This window comes from Portunus trituberculatus, chromosome 12, assembly GCF_017591435.1.
Source record: "Portunus trituberculatus isolate SZX2019 chromosome 12, ASM1759143v1, whole genome shotgun sequence".
Taxonomy (NCBI): Eukaryota; Metazoa; Arthropoda; class Malacostraca; order Decapoda; family Portunidae; genus Portunus; species Portunus trituberculatus.
Genome location: NC_059266.1, coordinates 9,002,294 through 9,017,338, shown reverse-complemented (window position 1 = coordinate 9,017,338; position 15,045 = coordinate 9,002,294). Strand labels below are relative to the sequence as shown.

Sequence of the window (15,045 nt, the reverse complement as noted above, 5' to 3'; positions counted from 1 at the left end):
GACTAACAAACAAATCATACACGAGAAAAAAAAAGTTTACTCCATCTTTTTTTTCCCTCCCACTAAATAAATAAAATAAACAAATAAATAAATAAAATAAAATAAATAAATAAAAACACAGCCTAAACAAATAAACCACACCAAACAAAAAAAAACAAAAAACAACAAAAACAAAACAAAAAAACACCGAATACTCACCAATCTTTCCGAGGCAGGCGAGAAAAATCCAGAGGCCAATAATAAAAGGATTCTGAACCCTTTCAAAGTCAATCACAGCAACTGGATACCTTTCAATACCATGGCCACCTTCCCCTTCGCTGCGAACCGCTGCCTCGTCCCCGCGAACCCGTCCCACTGTCTCATTTCGCGGTTCGAGGGTGGTGGTGCCCGTGTGGTGTTCCCTCGTAGGTGTGCTTGCTGTCACCACTGCTGTTAGACCCCCACAACACCACACGGCACATAGTAGTAGCAACACCCGGGTTTTCATTGTGTTTCGTGGTGTTTCTTGTGGTTGAAGGATAAAAGAAGGAGTTTTGTGTTCGGTTCTTGGGCTTGTTTTCGTCTCTAATTTGGTCTAAAGTACGGCCTTTTTTTTAAGTAATTAAGTTTTTTTTTTTTTTAAGTTTCGTGTCTTTTAAGTGGATTTTTCAAGTCTAGTTTCAATCTTCGTTGGTTTATAAAGTTTAAGTCGTTTTTTTGTGACTTTCTACGATTGTGTGTATGTTCAGAAGCGGCAGGATAACTTCAACAAACAACGCAATGCACTCGTGGACGGATTTCACTCGACACAGAAGAAGCGGGTGACAACTTTTCACTAGCTAATTGTTAACTGTTATTTCCGCCTGTCCAGCGGTGCTCAAGTCCCGGGCACTGAATGGGGAGGCGCTGCGAGGGACGGCGCAAGCTGTCAGGTGGTGCCAAGAACGAGGGAAGGCTATGGACTGAGTAACGAGAGGGAACGTGTGGCCATAGTCTTCCCTCACCGGCGACTACCAGCTAACTGACTCGCTGTGCTCGCTACTCTCACGCTCCTTCCTCTCTCTCTCTCTCTCTCTCTCTCTCTCTCCTACCTTCCTCCCTTCCCCACTTCCCTCCCCGTCTATCTTTTTTTTTTTCTGTTACCTCACTCGCTCCACCTGACTGTCATGGAATATAGACTTGTAGGTTAGATTTGGTGACATCTGGATATGTTAGCAGTGCTCTATGGTGATGAAATAATGGGGTTTTCTTTATTACGTTGTTGTACGCTGTGGGTGAATGCGTTTCGTTGTAGTAGTAGTAGTAGTAGTAGTAGTGGTGGTAGTAGTAGTAGTAGTAGTAGTAGTAGTAGTAGTTGGTGTTGTTATTGTTGCACTAACCGATCTATTCATTCATTTATCTATCTAATTATTTATTTATATATCTATCTATTCATCTATTTATTATGTCTTCTGCGCTTCCTAAGATAGGCTACTTAGAAATTACCACAGTTAAATCTCTCTCTCTCTCTCTCTCTCTCTCTCTCTCTCTCTCTCTCTCTCTCTCTCTCTCTCTCTCTCTCTCTCTCTGCATACTTCAGGCCTATTCCTCGCCTTCCCACTTTCTCCGTTCTCTCATTTCACTGAACCTCAACTTTCCTTCAGCTTATCAAAACGAATCACTGTCCAACCCTTCTTTTATTTCTCTCCCTGGATACTTCAATTCAATCTCTTTATTCTTCACCACTCTCTCCCTCATACCTCATCTTTCCTGCAACAAAAAACACTTTCTCATATTCCTACTAACTTCACTAACTTCACTTCACTATACCCAGCATATAACGCGATTGACTTCCCGCAGCTTACCTTATTTACATTAGACCATATTGAAAGACGCCCTGCTCTCTCGCCACGACAATATTTCAAGGCCACAAAGAAGATTAATCGAGTTCTCAAGACATTTTCTCCTTTCCATAAACTAGAAATCTTACCAATCCATCACCAGAGCCATAAGAATACCCTTAAAAACATGAGTATCTTCAACTAGAGACTTTGGAGAGCAATGATGGTGAGAGAGCAAAGCGTTTCAGAATCTGACCAAATTATCTCCCTTCTACCGTTTAAAATACCGTTATGAAGGCATCCCCAGCTTTCCTACGTCGTGTACATAAAATAAAGGACATGTTACATCATTTCTACCGTTCTTCTGATGCTCACGAGGCAGTTAGAAGGTCTAGAACGTGATTGGAAGAGAGGGAAGGTAGAATGTTGAGAACGCGGCGGTGATGAAGCCTATTAAAAGACGCGCCATGATCTCTGCGGGATGTGAAGGCCACAGATGGACGCCACAAGAGAAATAGAGGGAAGAAATAGAATAAATTAAGGATAGCAAGGGAATAAAAGAAGAAACTTGGGGAAAGAAACTGTAGAATTTTTTTTTTTAACCAAGAGATAAAAGAAGGAGTGAACTGAGGAAATATGAAAAGAGAAGGTGAAAAATAGAATAATTAAGGATAGCAAGGGAAATGAAAGGAGAAACTGGTAGAAGAGGGGATAGTGTGGCTTTTAAGTAAGGGATAGACATTAAAACACATGAAAGAAGGAGAGAATTGAGGAAATACGTGAATAGAAGATAAAGCAAAATTGAATAAATGAATAGGATAGCAAAGGAATTAAAAGAAGAAAATGGTAGAAAGAAAGAAACTGTAGGATAATGTGTTTTTGCTAAGTAAGGGATAGACATTAAGAAACATGAAAGATGTGAGTGAACTAAGGAAATACGTGGATTGAAGATGAAAAATAGAATAAGTTAAGGATAGCAAGGGAAATGAAAGAAGAAAATGGTAGAGGATGTGGGATAATGTTTTTAATTAAAGGATAGGGATTAAGAGACATGAAAGCAGCAGAGAAGTGAGAAAATACGTAAAAATTTATGAACAAAGAAATTTAAGGAAGGAAGGAAGGAAATTGGAGTATCACTAAATGGGGAAGGAAAAAGAGAAGAAACAAAACGTAAAAGGAGAGAAAAAAAAAAGAGAATACGAAAGAAGGATACAAAAAAAAAAGGAAACTAAATGAGAAAATGGAGAAAAATTACAAAATAAGAAAGAAAGACTATAAAGGAAGGAAACTGTGAGACTTTGGGATGTTACTAAGCGAGAAAGAGGAAAAGTGACAAGACAAGAGATAAATAATTAAAAAAAGCGTTTGTGATGTTACTGAGAGAGGAGGAGGAAGATCTGACAACACACGAAAGAAAAAAAAAAGGGAAAAATGAGGAAAGAAAACGTAGATAAGGAAAAGAATTAAGATGTGGGAATGATACAAAAAGAGGGAAAGAAGTGATGAGACATGGAAGATGAGAGAGAGGAGGAGGAGGAGGAGGAGGAGGAGGAGGAGGAGGAGGAGGAGGATTCGCACAACACACTCCATTGACGTAAAATCCCCTGCCTTGAGGCGAATCGTGGGGAAGGAAGACGACGGCAGGGAGATCTTGGACACGCAACCTTTAGGAAATCCACTTTTTATCTAGACAGACGCTCCTATCTAGCTTTCCTGGTCCTACGGGGGGAACTTCCTAAAGGACCCCCGCAGGATACGAGTGTCCCTGCCCGGCTACTGACTCTAGGATACTCATACCAAACTACCAAGCCTCCGTTAGAGTCGTAAACATATTTTTTGTTGCTCTCCGCTCCGACGCACATTTCTCATTCCTCTCTCTCGTGTCTCTCGCGGTGACACGTTACAAAAAATATTATAGTCATCCGTGGTATAAGGTCATTTTTTTTTTCCCATCTTTTTTTTTTTTATGTCAAAGCGGATTCATGTGAGATTCTTTGGTCACGATGTGGTTAGATTTATAATAAGGATGCTAGCTACTTCCTTTCATAACCTCGGGGAGTTCCTGCAAGGCTCTTCTGATTGTTTCTAAGTATACAGGAAAGGATTCTACTGTTTAATTATATAAATACTTAAGATCCGGGGGTAGGAGTTAATGTGTTTGAACTTTGTGGGTGCGTGGGAAGGAATTATAAATGTTTATGTCTATTTTAAAACAACACAATGGATGCAACGTTAATATTCTTGGCTGGATTGTGTTTCCGAGTTCAAAGGGTTTTCTGTCTCAGAGTTGGTACATGCTTAGGAAAATATATAAACAAAATAAAACTAGACTATAGGTAGATTTCCGGTAGCTGAAATAAATAGATGTAGTTTACAAGGACAATTTTCCCTACCATTTCAACCTTTCTCTCTCTCTCTCTCTCTCTCTCTCTCTCTTTCTAGATAGAAATGTGGATTGAATAAAATAAAAGTAATACTGATAGACATATTTAAAAACCAAGGAAAAGTATATAAGTACATGCATACAGTACTACAATAGGGGGGGGAGGAAAAACAAAGTGAATGAGAAAACTACAGAATACAGATTTTGAAACAGAGAAAAAAAAAAGTAATTCTATACAAAAATACTATCTTTAAATCCTCTCACCTTTTCCCTAAACCAGAAAATACAGGATAACACAGTAAAGACACACCCATCCAAGTTGTAACCCGACACTCCGCTGTTTAACCTCACTGATTGGCGGACCCACAACACGTCAGAAACACTTGTCTTCAGCATTGCACCACCACTATTTCAAAAGGCTCTATTCAAATGACGCAGATTTTTGAGGGGTGATTTTATGGTTCTGGTGACAAATGAACAAGTTTACTTCATAATTTACAAGAAAAACACCCTTAAAAACACGGCCTTATCATCTCTATGGCCTTGAAAAATAGTCCTGGTGAGAAAGCATAGCGTTTCTACAGACTTCCTTACCCCCTTCAGTACCGTGACGGGTTTTCCTATTCATTCTGCTTATTATTTGGTGATTTTATAAACTTCACAAACTTATGTGGGAGATTAAAATAACGAAGAGTTTGATCATTAATCTTCTGACCTCCATAGGCCCTTCCTAATGTCAATAAAATCGTCTAATCACACCAATACTCAAGGTAGAAATGAATCCCAGTACTGAAAGAGTTAAGAAGCGGCGTCATATTCAGTGTGGAGTGAAAAAGGACTAACTATTACCAGTCTGAAACACTTGCGTCACACTTTCACTACTTTCAAAAGGCTCTCGTTGAAACTATACGGGTTATCAAGGGTGTTTCTACGGTTCTAGCGACAGATTAACAAGATTACTATATATTCAAGAACCCAGGCGAATCATGTCTTTGAGAACATTTGTGGGGAGAGTGAAGCATTTTAAATCTATATTTCAAGGTTTTCGTGACAAATTTACATTACTAAAAGGAGAAACACTCTTGAGAACGTGGCTATCACTGTGGCCTTTGAAAATGGTGGTGTTGAGAGCAGATGTTTCTGAATAAAGGTTAGCTACACTAATAAATCATTGCACCTGTGGTTAATTAAAGCTAACACCTGAAGTATCATTAACCATTCATTGTATTCTGTAGGCAGTGTGATATTTAAGTTTTTTTTTTCTTTTTTGGATTTTATGTACAAGAACAAAAATAACTGATATAATTCTTGAAAGTAATGTTAAAGTATTTTTTTTTTAATCTTTTACATACAAAACAAAACATTATTCTTTATACTAGAAAAAAAAGTAAGTTCCTTAATTATACAATGAAAAAACTAATTATTTTTCACGGCTGTAAATCCAAAACATTTCATAATTCAATCAAAGACACTAAGGACAGTAATACTTGACTTTATTACCAGTTAGTGATCAATTTTACTTATCATCATTTAGAAGGCAGAATACTATGTGTAATTCCTTATAAAGGAATAATTCCTTATAAAAGAGCATTGGAATCTGTACTATAAGGAGCCTCAAGATCTGTACAGTACATAGCATTATATTAACCAGTCTGAATATTCATGGTAGTTGTGAAGTTGTGTCTTATTATCACAATAGTCAGAATATTCACACTAGTCTTCTAATCCTTATGAATAGTTGTGAAATCCATGAGTTCATTAGTGTGTACTCTAGTATATAGGAAGGAAATTTGAGGTCTGATATAGAAACCCACAGAGGACAGAGGATTGCAGCTCGGCGTGTAGTGGGCCAGAGCGTTCACATCCCTACCACTCCAGCACACCACCAGGGCTGAATCAAAGCAGCAATATCATATAGTTTTTAATTTATAAAATATCTGAAAGTCAAATCTTGAGATAAGTTGACTGATCCAGGTGATGGGTGGGGCACGGGGCAGGGCGGGGCTGCCACCGCTGCCGGCCCCCATGGTGGGGCTGATGTGGCCCCTCAGGTAAACAACAGCAAGTGGCAACAGTCAAGGTCCGGACGTGAAAAATAAGGTTTAGTAGAGGACAATTTTTGATTGAGAGTCCAGGTTTGTCTTGAGTGTTAATAATGTCAGCTATTCCTAGTGCTCCTAGAGTTACCAAACAACATACAAAATTTGACCCTTTTCCTCACAAAAACTTGATAGTCAATAACTTAAAAGTGGTTCATACATCCACTTGAACAGTGTGTAAGTATACAAAGAATAAAAGGGGCAAAACAGACGCACCTCACCGATGCCAGACAAAACTTCCTCCCTCGCCACGCCCTAGTCTTTATTTACACGTGGGCGGGGGCCGAGCCGCCGGACTCTCACTCCTCGCGCCTCCTCAAAAAAATAAAGAAAATCTCCCAGGCACCCACTCGGCGAGGAACGGCGAGGGCCCGGGGGCGGCGCGCACCCCCACCCGAGCCAAGTGTCACACTGCGCTTGCTATGACGGCACAGCCTTACGTTAGCTTCTTGGCCTTCTGATAGAGCACGTCCACCACCTTCTCCATGGCCTTGATGGTGTCCAAGGCATACTCGTAGGTCTTGTCCTTGGTGACTGGGTCCCACACGATGAGCACGCCAGCGCCCTGGTCCAGGATGCCTGTCAGCTTGGAGTCCAAGATCATCTGGGACAGCTTACGCTCCACGGTGTCCTGCGGAAGGCCAATGGTCTGGCTGACGTAGGACACCTGCACGCGGCTGTAGGGCTCAATGATGCGGCACAGGTTCTGCTCCAGCATACTGTCGTACAGGGTGTTGAGGTGCGCCTTCACTATCATGTCGCCCTCCAGCTCCTCCTTGTACTTGCCCAGCGTCACCTTGAAGTCCGCCAGGGAGCGCTTGCTGCTGGCGGCCGCGATGCCCTTCATGGCGTCCACGTGGGAGCCACTGTGTCGCAGCGCTAGCTTGCCGCTCACGATGCTGTGCACGTCCTCAGGGCACTGCAGCATGATCTTGGACAGCAGCATGTATTTGAGGGCAGTAAGGGCCTTGGGGCTGTCGATGCTGTCGTAGCCCTCGAAGGCCTCATAGAAGTAAGAGAAGGCCGTCTTGAAGTCCTTCTCCTCAGCGGCGTGCAGGATGCCGGACTGCAGGTCCAGGGCAGCCTGCAGCTTAGGGGGACAGTAGATGCCGTTGGCAGTGGTGCGGGCTGAGGTGAGGGCAGCACGGGCCTTGGGAAGGTTGCCCAGGGCATGGTAAGTCTTGCTCTCCCAAAGCTGCACCTCCACCAGCAGGTTCTTGTCATCCAGCTTCTTGAGTTCCTTAAGGAGCTGTGAGCCCAATGCCAGTGCCTCCGAGTACTGTGCTGTGTCGTAGAAGAGCGCCACCAGCCGTGCCTCCAGGGACTGCCGCAGGAAGGTGCGTCGCTCCAGCTTGGACCACTCTATGTTGTCCCGACAGACCTCCACTTCCAAGCCCGTGGTGGCCTCCAGGTCCAGGAACATGTCCACCATGGTGCGCACCAGCTTGGCCGCTTTGGCCTTGGAGATCTGGGAGAGGAACGGCCGCGTGTCCTTGATGAGCTGTGCCAGCTGGTGGGCCTGACCCGCCTTCTTGTACTGCTCGGCCAGCGCCAGGATGCCGGCCTCCCGCTTCACTACGTCATCCTCCTCAGATTCTGTTGGAGGGACTTGGGTTAGCTGACAGCCACACCTCTTCCAACACCCCCAGACACACCCACCAACAAACAAACAACAAACCAACACACCCTCATCATGAGATTTTTGCACACACACACACACACACAAACGTGACCAGCAGGCTACCGAGGTGAATTACACACACACACACACACACACACAACAAGAGTGTGTTCAGAGGGTGTGGGGACAAAGAAGCACAACACAAGCAGTCATTCTCCACTGCAGCCTCATTCACCTTGCCTGAGTCACCACGCCTGGCTGTGGCTATGAATGCTGCTTTATTCTGACTCAACACAACATGGCAAAAACAGAACCACTTTGGCCTCTTAACGACAATAACAATCAACTTTCCACCACAAAACATACATTGAAAAGAATATAATGCAAACACAGACCAATGAAAACACTACAATTGGCCCTAACATCACCTGTAACTGGAAATGGGGAAGGATTTTTTCTTGTCTCTGCAAGAAGAGAGAGAGAGAGAGAGAGAGAGAGAGAGAGAGAGAGAGAGAGAGAGAGAGAGAGAGAGAGAGAGAGAGAGATAATAATGAAAATAAGGCCCACTTGATTGCCAGTTCCCTTAAAGATAATAAGTGTTAGCCTTATTATTAATGTTATGTGACTTTTAACAATATCCCATCACAAATGAGCCACAACAAAGAAACGCTGAGGAAAAAGCAAGGCGATGTAAACAAAACACAGAAAAACCACCACAGGAATAACAACTTGTAACTTTATCGGCCGTGATTGAAAGTGAGGAAGGAAATTATTAATGTTATGCAAGTTTTAATGACAATATTCCATCACGCACAAGCCACAACAAAGAAACACTGTGGAAATGCAAGGCGATGTAAGCAAAACACAAAACAACAACCACCGCCGGAATAAATAACAACTTGTAACTTCATCGGCCATGATTGGAAGTGAGGAAGGAAATTATTACTGTGAGTTTTAATAATATTCCATCATGAACGAGCCACAACAAAGAAACACTGCAGAAATACGAGGCAATGTCAACAAACCAGCACAGGAATGAATGACAACATGTAACTTTATTGGACATGATTGAAAATGAGGAAGGAAATGACTATAAATATTTTGAGACCTTTCACCCACCACCACCACCACCACCACAACACCAGCCACAACCCCACATCTTCCTGCAACAAAGGGCAGAGTGCTGAGAACTTAGACAAAACAAAGCCAACACAAACAACTTTTCTGTATATCAATCTTATTATTGCCTCGTCTTCTCTTAACCTTCCCTTCACTCCCTCCTTGTATTCTTTTAACTTTCCCTTGCTTTTCCTTCCTTTCCTTCTTCTTACCTTCCCTTCATTCTCTCCTTCCCCTTGCATTCTCTTAAACTTCTCATCCTTCCCCTTGCCTTCTCTCCCTCCCTCTCCTTACCTTTTCTTATCCTTCTCTTTCTTCCCTCCTTGTCTTTTCTTACCCCTTCAGTACTAGGATGTATTTTCATATTCATTCTGCTTACTATTTGGTGATTTTATACAGCTTCAGAAATTCATGTGGAGATTAAAATATTGAAGACTGTGGCCATTAATCTTCTGATCTCCTCCATAGACCCTTCCTAATGGCAGTAAAATATTCTAATCACACCCAAAACTTGCATTTTCATATTAATTCTGCTTATTATTTGATGATTTTTTACAGATTCAGAAACTCATGTGGGGATTAAAATAGTGAAGACTGTGGCCATTAATCTTCTGACCTCCACAGAAAACTCTATATAAAAATACATCCCAGTACTGAAGGGGTTAAAGCATAATAAACTTCAACTATACTAGAAACAATAACACAAGACTCGTTAGACCAGATTTCTGTAACAAAAACATAACAAAACCATAACACTACAAAACAACACAATAACACAAGACTTCACAAAGGGCAAGTAGTGATAAAGACAACACGCTTTCAGCCCAACACCAATGCACCTTTGTCAAACAGCCTCCCCCTTGTGACCCTCGGCAGCACTGGCGATCTGCAGCACGCCATGGCTCTGTGTTCTCTGCTGTTCTGCTTCCCTGCTTTCTTGTTTTCTTGGTATGCCTCCTGCTTCTGTCTGTCTCTCCTCTTTGCCTCCTTCAGTAGTTCAATGGTTTGGCTTTCCGTCTCTCCTAATACGGTATTTCAATCTCAATCTTTTTTCTTTCTCTCTGCTTTCTACCTCTGTTTGTCTCTCCTCTTTGCCTCCTTCAGTAGTTCAATGGTTTGGCTCTATTTTTCTCTCTCTCCTTCTATTACAGTACTTCAATATTCTCTCTCTCTCTCTCTCTCTCTGGTTTTGTCTCTCCTCTCTGCCTCTCTAAGTAATTCAATGGTTTGTCTTTCTTCTTCTGTCTCTTCTTTTAATAAAACGGCTCAATCTTCCTACCTTTTTTCTTCCTTTTCTAAATGCTACAATCTTCTGTCTCTCCTAATAGTACAGTACTTCAATTTCTCCTTTTCTCTTTTCTAATTGCCATAAATCTTTTTTTTATCTTTTTACTTCAAAGTTTCCTGGTTGTATCTAATTATCTCTTTTCCTACAGTTTAGTTTCCATTTCTTTCTTTTTTCTTCCGAGGTATTAAGTGTTTTATTTAGTTCACTTTCCTTGTTTCTGTCTTTATATTCAGTTTTAGTTCAATTTTCAGGGTTTGTATCAAGTGTTTTATTCAGTTCACTTTCCTTGCTTCTGTCTTTTTGTCCTGTTTCAGTTCAATTTTCAGGGTTCTATCTCTTCCTTCTTTTCAATCTTTCTTTTCCCACACCTGAAGTTACACACAACACATTCAGTTAATTTCTACCACATACACACACCACCATAACACCGTCAACACTCTATTACCCATAGCCATAAATCCACCCTACACCACACAGCACCACCAACACCACAACAAACACCCTTAACACTACCAATCATACCATAAACCTTTTGAATACAACACCACACCACACAGCACCTCCAACACCACAACAAACCCCCTTAACACTCCTACTAAGCCATAAACCTCTTGAACCCAACACAACACTACACAGCACCACGAACACCACAGCAAGCACCTTCAACACCCCTAATCATACCATAAACCCCTAGAATGTAACACCACACCACACAGCACCTTCAACACCACAGCAAACACCTTTAAAACTCTCATTAATCCCTTGAATCTAACACAACACCACACACACCACCTCCAATACTACTTAAACATTCTTAATCAACCAATAAACCTCCTTAACCCCTTCAGTACCAGGACATACTTCCATTTTCATTCTGCTTACTATTTTGTTGATTTTCTACAGTTTCAAAAACTCATGTGGGGGATTACAATAGTGAAGACTGTGGCCATAAAGCTTCTGACCTCCATAGACCCTTCCTAATGTCAACAAAATGGTCTAATCACATCCAAAACTCAATTAAAATAGTGAAGACTGTGGCCATTAATCTTCTCATCACCACAGACTTTCCTATTGTCAATGAAATGGTCTAATCACACCCAAAACTTGCAGTAAAAATGTGTCCCAGTACTGGAGAGGCCAAACACAACACAACAAAACAGACACACAGACGCACACATCACCACCAACACCAAGACAACAACTGAGACTGGCACCAAGAAAGAGCCAGGAAGTCTTAGCTGTCAAGGCACCAGATTTGGCACCCGACCTTGCAGTAATGAGGCCAAACACCTGCATGTCCCAAGGTACACCACAGGTACACAGGGACACCACCTCAACAGTTCAAGCCTTTGTGAGTCGCCAGGTGGGTGAAACAAAGGTGTGTCAGGTGTTTGGGTGTGGGTGACAGGATGAGTGTGTGTCAGGTGTGTGGTTGTGGTGAGTCAGCAGTGTGTGTGTGTGTGTGTGTGTGTGTGTGTGTGTGTGTGTGTGTGTGTGTGTGTGTGTGTGTGTGTGTGTGTGTGTGTGTGATAGGTAAATAACAAATAATAATGGTTGTATAAATAAACATGAGGTGTGTGGTTGTGGTGAGTCAGCAGTGTGTGTGTGTGTGTGTGTGTGTGTGTGTGTGTGTGTGTGTGTGTGTGTGTGTAATAGGTAAAATAATAATAAATAATAATGGTTGTATAAATAAGTATGAGGTGTGTGTGTGTGTGTGTGTGTGTGTGTGTGTGTGTGTGTGTGTGTGTGTGTGTGTGTGTGTGTGTGTGTGTGTGTGTGTGTTTGGGTCTTACTTCTGTCTTGTTTATTTTGTCTGAGAGTTTAATGGGAGAAATAAAGATGGTTTTCGAGAGTTTAAGGGCTTTTTGTATTTTTGCTGGCCTTTTTTATTTTTGAAAGCCAGTTTTTTTTCCTTTTTTTTGCATTTCAAATTTTGTATGCCTTTTTCTTTCTGTGGACATTTTATTTACTATTACCATTGCCCTAGACTAGCATTCCCCTCTCACATAAAAAAAATAAATAAATAGACACGAAACTCATACAATGACACACCCAATCTCGCCTAACAAAGCTGACTTAAAGGCTACAATAACACAACTAGACATAAAGAAGGTAAAAAGTAACATAACAGGCATAATAATAATCACTATTGGACATACATATATAAAGAGAGATGTAGTTTATTAACCCCTTCAGTACTGGGACACATTTTTAAAGATTTGTGTACGATTAGACCATTTTATTGACATCAGGAAGAGTCTATGGAGGTCAGAAGATTAATGACCAGACCTGTTGTCTTAATGTTTGTGGTGATGTGTGTGTGTGTGTGTGTTTTAGCTCTTCAGTGCTGGGACATATTTTTACTGCGAGTTTTGGGTGTGATTAGACCATTTTATTAGCATCAGGAAAGGTCTATGGAGGTCAGAAGATTAATGACCACAGTCTTCACTATTTTAATTCCCCACATGAGTTTCTGAAGCTGTATCAACAAACAGAAAATAAGATTGAAAATGAAAATGTTTCATGGTACTGAAGGGGTTAAAATGTTACAAGTTTCTTAATCTTATCCGACCTAAAACAAAGAAAGGGCAAAATAATATAATCTAAGGCAGAAAATATTGGAAAACTGGCAAAACAATCATAAAAAATATATAAAGAGACACATACTTATTAATATATTACGGATTTGTTTGCCTCATTCAATCTAAAGCAAAGAAAATACAGAATGACATATCTTAAGGCAGAAAATATTGGAAAACTAGCAAAATAATCATAAAAATAACATCAAACAGATACATAAAAAATACAACCTTTCAGAATAGTTAGTACAATTTGCCTAACCTAATCTGACCTGAACACAAACTAACATATATAAACAGCCAAATATCGTAAAAATCGAGTAAATAACCATAAAAATGACCACAAACAAACACGTACACAAAAAACTGCCATCTTTCATATCACACATTACAAAATATCTCACCAAATGTAACCCAACCTAACCTAACTTGACTTAAACACAAACTAACACGTAAAATACGCCACATATCGTCAAAATCATTAAAATAACCATAAAAATTACCACAAATAAACACGTACACAAAAAACTGCCATCTTTCATATCACACATTACAAAATACCTCGCCAAATGTAACCCAACTTAACCTAACCTCACCCAAACCCCACAAAACCCAAAAATAACTACAAAAACAAAGGCAAACAGCAAAACCCCTTTATAAACCACACCAAAAACCCCAGAGCATGAATCAGCAAAGTGGGGGGCTGTCACATAAACAAGGCAAATATCTCCCTTATCTCACCTTTCCCCTTAATTCCTCTTGGTGGTAATTAACCCCCAAAGTTACCTGATTAATTACCCACCTAGATTGCTGAGAAGGTTGGCGTCTATCTCCATTTTTGAGAGAGGGAGGGAGGGAGCTCTCTCAACGAGGGTAGCGGCAGCCATGTCTAGGAGGGACTGACGGGAGAGAAGCAGCGGCAAGCGTGTCACCGTGTCACTATTCAAACACGTATCACTGTCTATTCTGGGGTTTCTAGGGTTTTTTTCTGGGTTTTTTCTGGGTTTTGGTTATTTATTAGAGGTTTATTAGTGGTTTGTGTTGTTATTTTAGGTTCCTACGGTTTCATTTTTGTGGATAATGATGAGAAACTGCACTTTTCTTTCTTATTTTCTCTTTATTTCCTTCGACTTCACGTCTATTTAGTCTATGTTTTCCTCTGGCTGCTCATCTCATGTTTATTAATTGTTTATAATCTTATTTTAGCTTCCTATGGCTTTATTTTTTAGGTTAATGATGACAAACTACACTTTTCTTTCTTATTTTTTCTTTATTTCCTTCGACTTCACGTATATTTGGTCTATATTTTCCTGTGACTGTTTATCTCATGGTTATTAATGGTTTACACTCTTATTTTAGCTTCCTATTGTTTTATTTCGGGGAATAATTATGACAGACTACACTTTTCTTTCTTGTATTCTCTTTATTTCCTTCGACTTAACGTATTTGGTCTATATTTTCCTGTGGCTGCTTTTTTCATGTTTATTAATGGTTTACAGTCTTATTTTAACCTCCTATAGCTTTGTTTGAGCGAATAAGGATGACAAACTTCACTTTTATTTTTTATTTTCTTCGACATCACGTATGTAGTCTATATTCTGGTGGTTTGTGGGTTTTCTTGGTGTTTATTCTGGGTTTTGATTATTCATAAGGGGTTTGTTAATAGTTTATGGTCTTATTTAAGCTTCCTAGGATTCAATTTTTGTCGATATTGATGAGAAGCTAAACTTTTCTTTTCTTATTTTTTTTTCTTCGATTTCACGTATTTTAACTTTTTTTTTTTTTTTCTTGTGGCTGCTTATCTCATGTTTATTAATGGTTCATAGTCTTATTTTAGCTTCCTATGGTTTTCTCTTTTAAATTTATGATGATATATTACTTTATTTTTTCTCATTTTCCTTAAACTTCACGTATATTTAGGCTACATTTTACCATAGCGGCTTATTTCATGTTTATTTAATGGCTTATGGTCTTATTTTAGCATCCTATGGCTTTATTTTGGGGGAATAGTGATGACAAACTACATTTTTTTTCAGTTTTGATCTTACTTCCTTCGACTTCACGTACGTATATATATATATATATATATATATATATATATATATATATATATATATATATATATATATATATATATATATATATATATATATATAT

The 15,045-nt window shown here is 40.0% G+C and overlaps 2 protein-coding genes across 4 annotated transcripts in view; both read right to left on the bottom strand.

Annotated features, from left to right (window-relative positions):
* LOC123502659 (Na(+)/H(+) exchanger protein 2-like) overlaps window positions 1-1,016 on the bottom strand; it is an 85,215-nt gene extending 84,199 nt beyond the window's left edge. For both annotated transcript variants that reach the window (XM_045251823.1, XM_045251824.1), the window contains exon 1: window positions 199-1,016. In XM_045251823.1, the coding sequence (XP_045107758.1) occupies window positions 199-487 (289 nt within the window). In that variant the 5' untranslated portion in view covers window positions 488-1,016. The remainder of the gene's footprint in view (window positions 1-198) is intronic.
* A 4,642-nt stretch (window positions 1,017-5,658) lies between these two features.
* On the bottom strand, window positions 5,659-13,843 carry LOC123502703 (26S proteasome non-ATPase regulatory subunit 11-like). Of its 2 annotated transcripts, none has more exons than XM_045251903.1 (2): window positions 13,691-13,843; window positions 5,659-7,877 (listed from the first exon to the last, which is right to left on the bottom strand). In XM_045251903.1, the coding sequence occupies exons 1-2, from the start codon at window positions 13,773-13,775 to the stop codon at window positions 6,718-6,720; spliced, it is 1,245 nt and encodes a 414-aa protein (XP_045107838.1). In that variant the 5' UTR covers window positions 13,776-13,843; the 3' UTR covers window positions 5,659-6,717. The 2 variants fall into 2 exon arrangements, with proteins under 2 accessions (XP_045107838.1, XP_045107839.1); XM_045251904.1 differs by lacking the exon at window positions 13,691-13,843 and adding an exon at window positions 9,861-10,678.
* Between the last annotated feature and the right edge of the window lie 1,202 nt (window positions 13,844-15,045).

What these genes read in the sequence shown, in the direction of transcription:
- LOC123502703 (XM_045251903.1), bottom strand. Translation starts at nt 13,775, where the DNA reads ATGGCTGCCGCTACCCTCGTTGAGAGAGCTCCCTCCCTCCCTCTCTCA. An exon ending in CAACCTTCTCAGCAATCTAG is followed by an intron (nt 7,878 to 13,690) that starts GTGGGTAATTAA and finishes TCCCTCCAACAG; the next exon opens with AATCTGAGGAGGATGACGTA.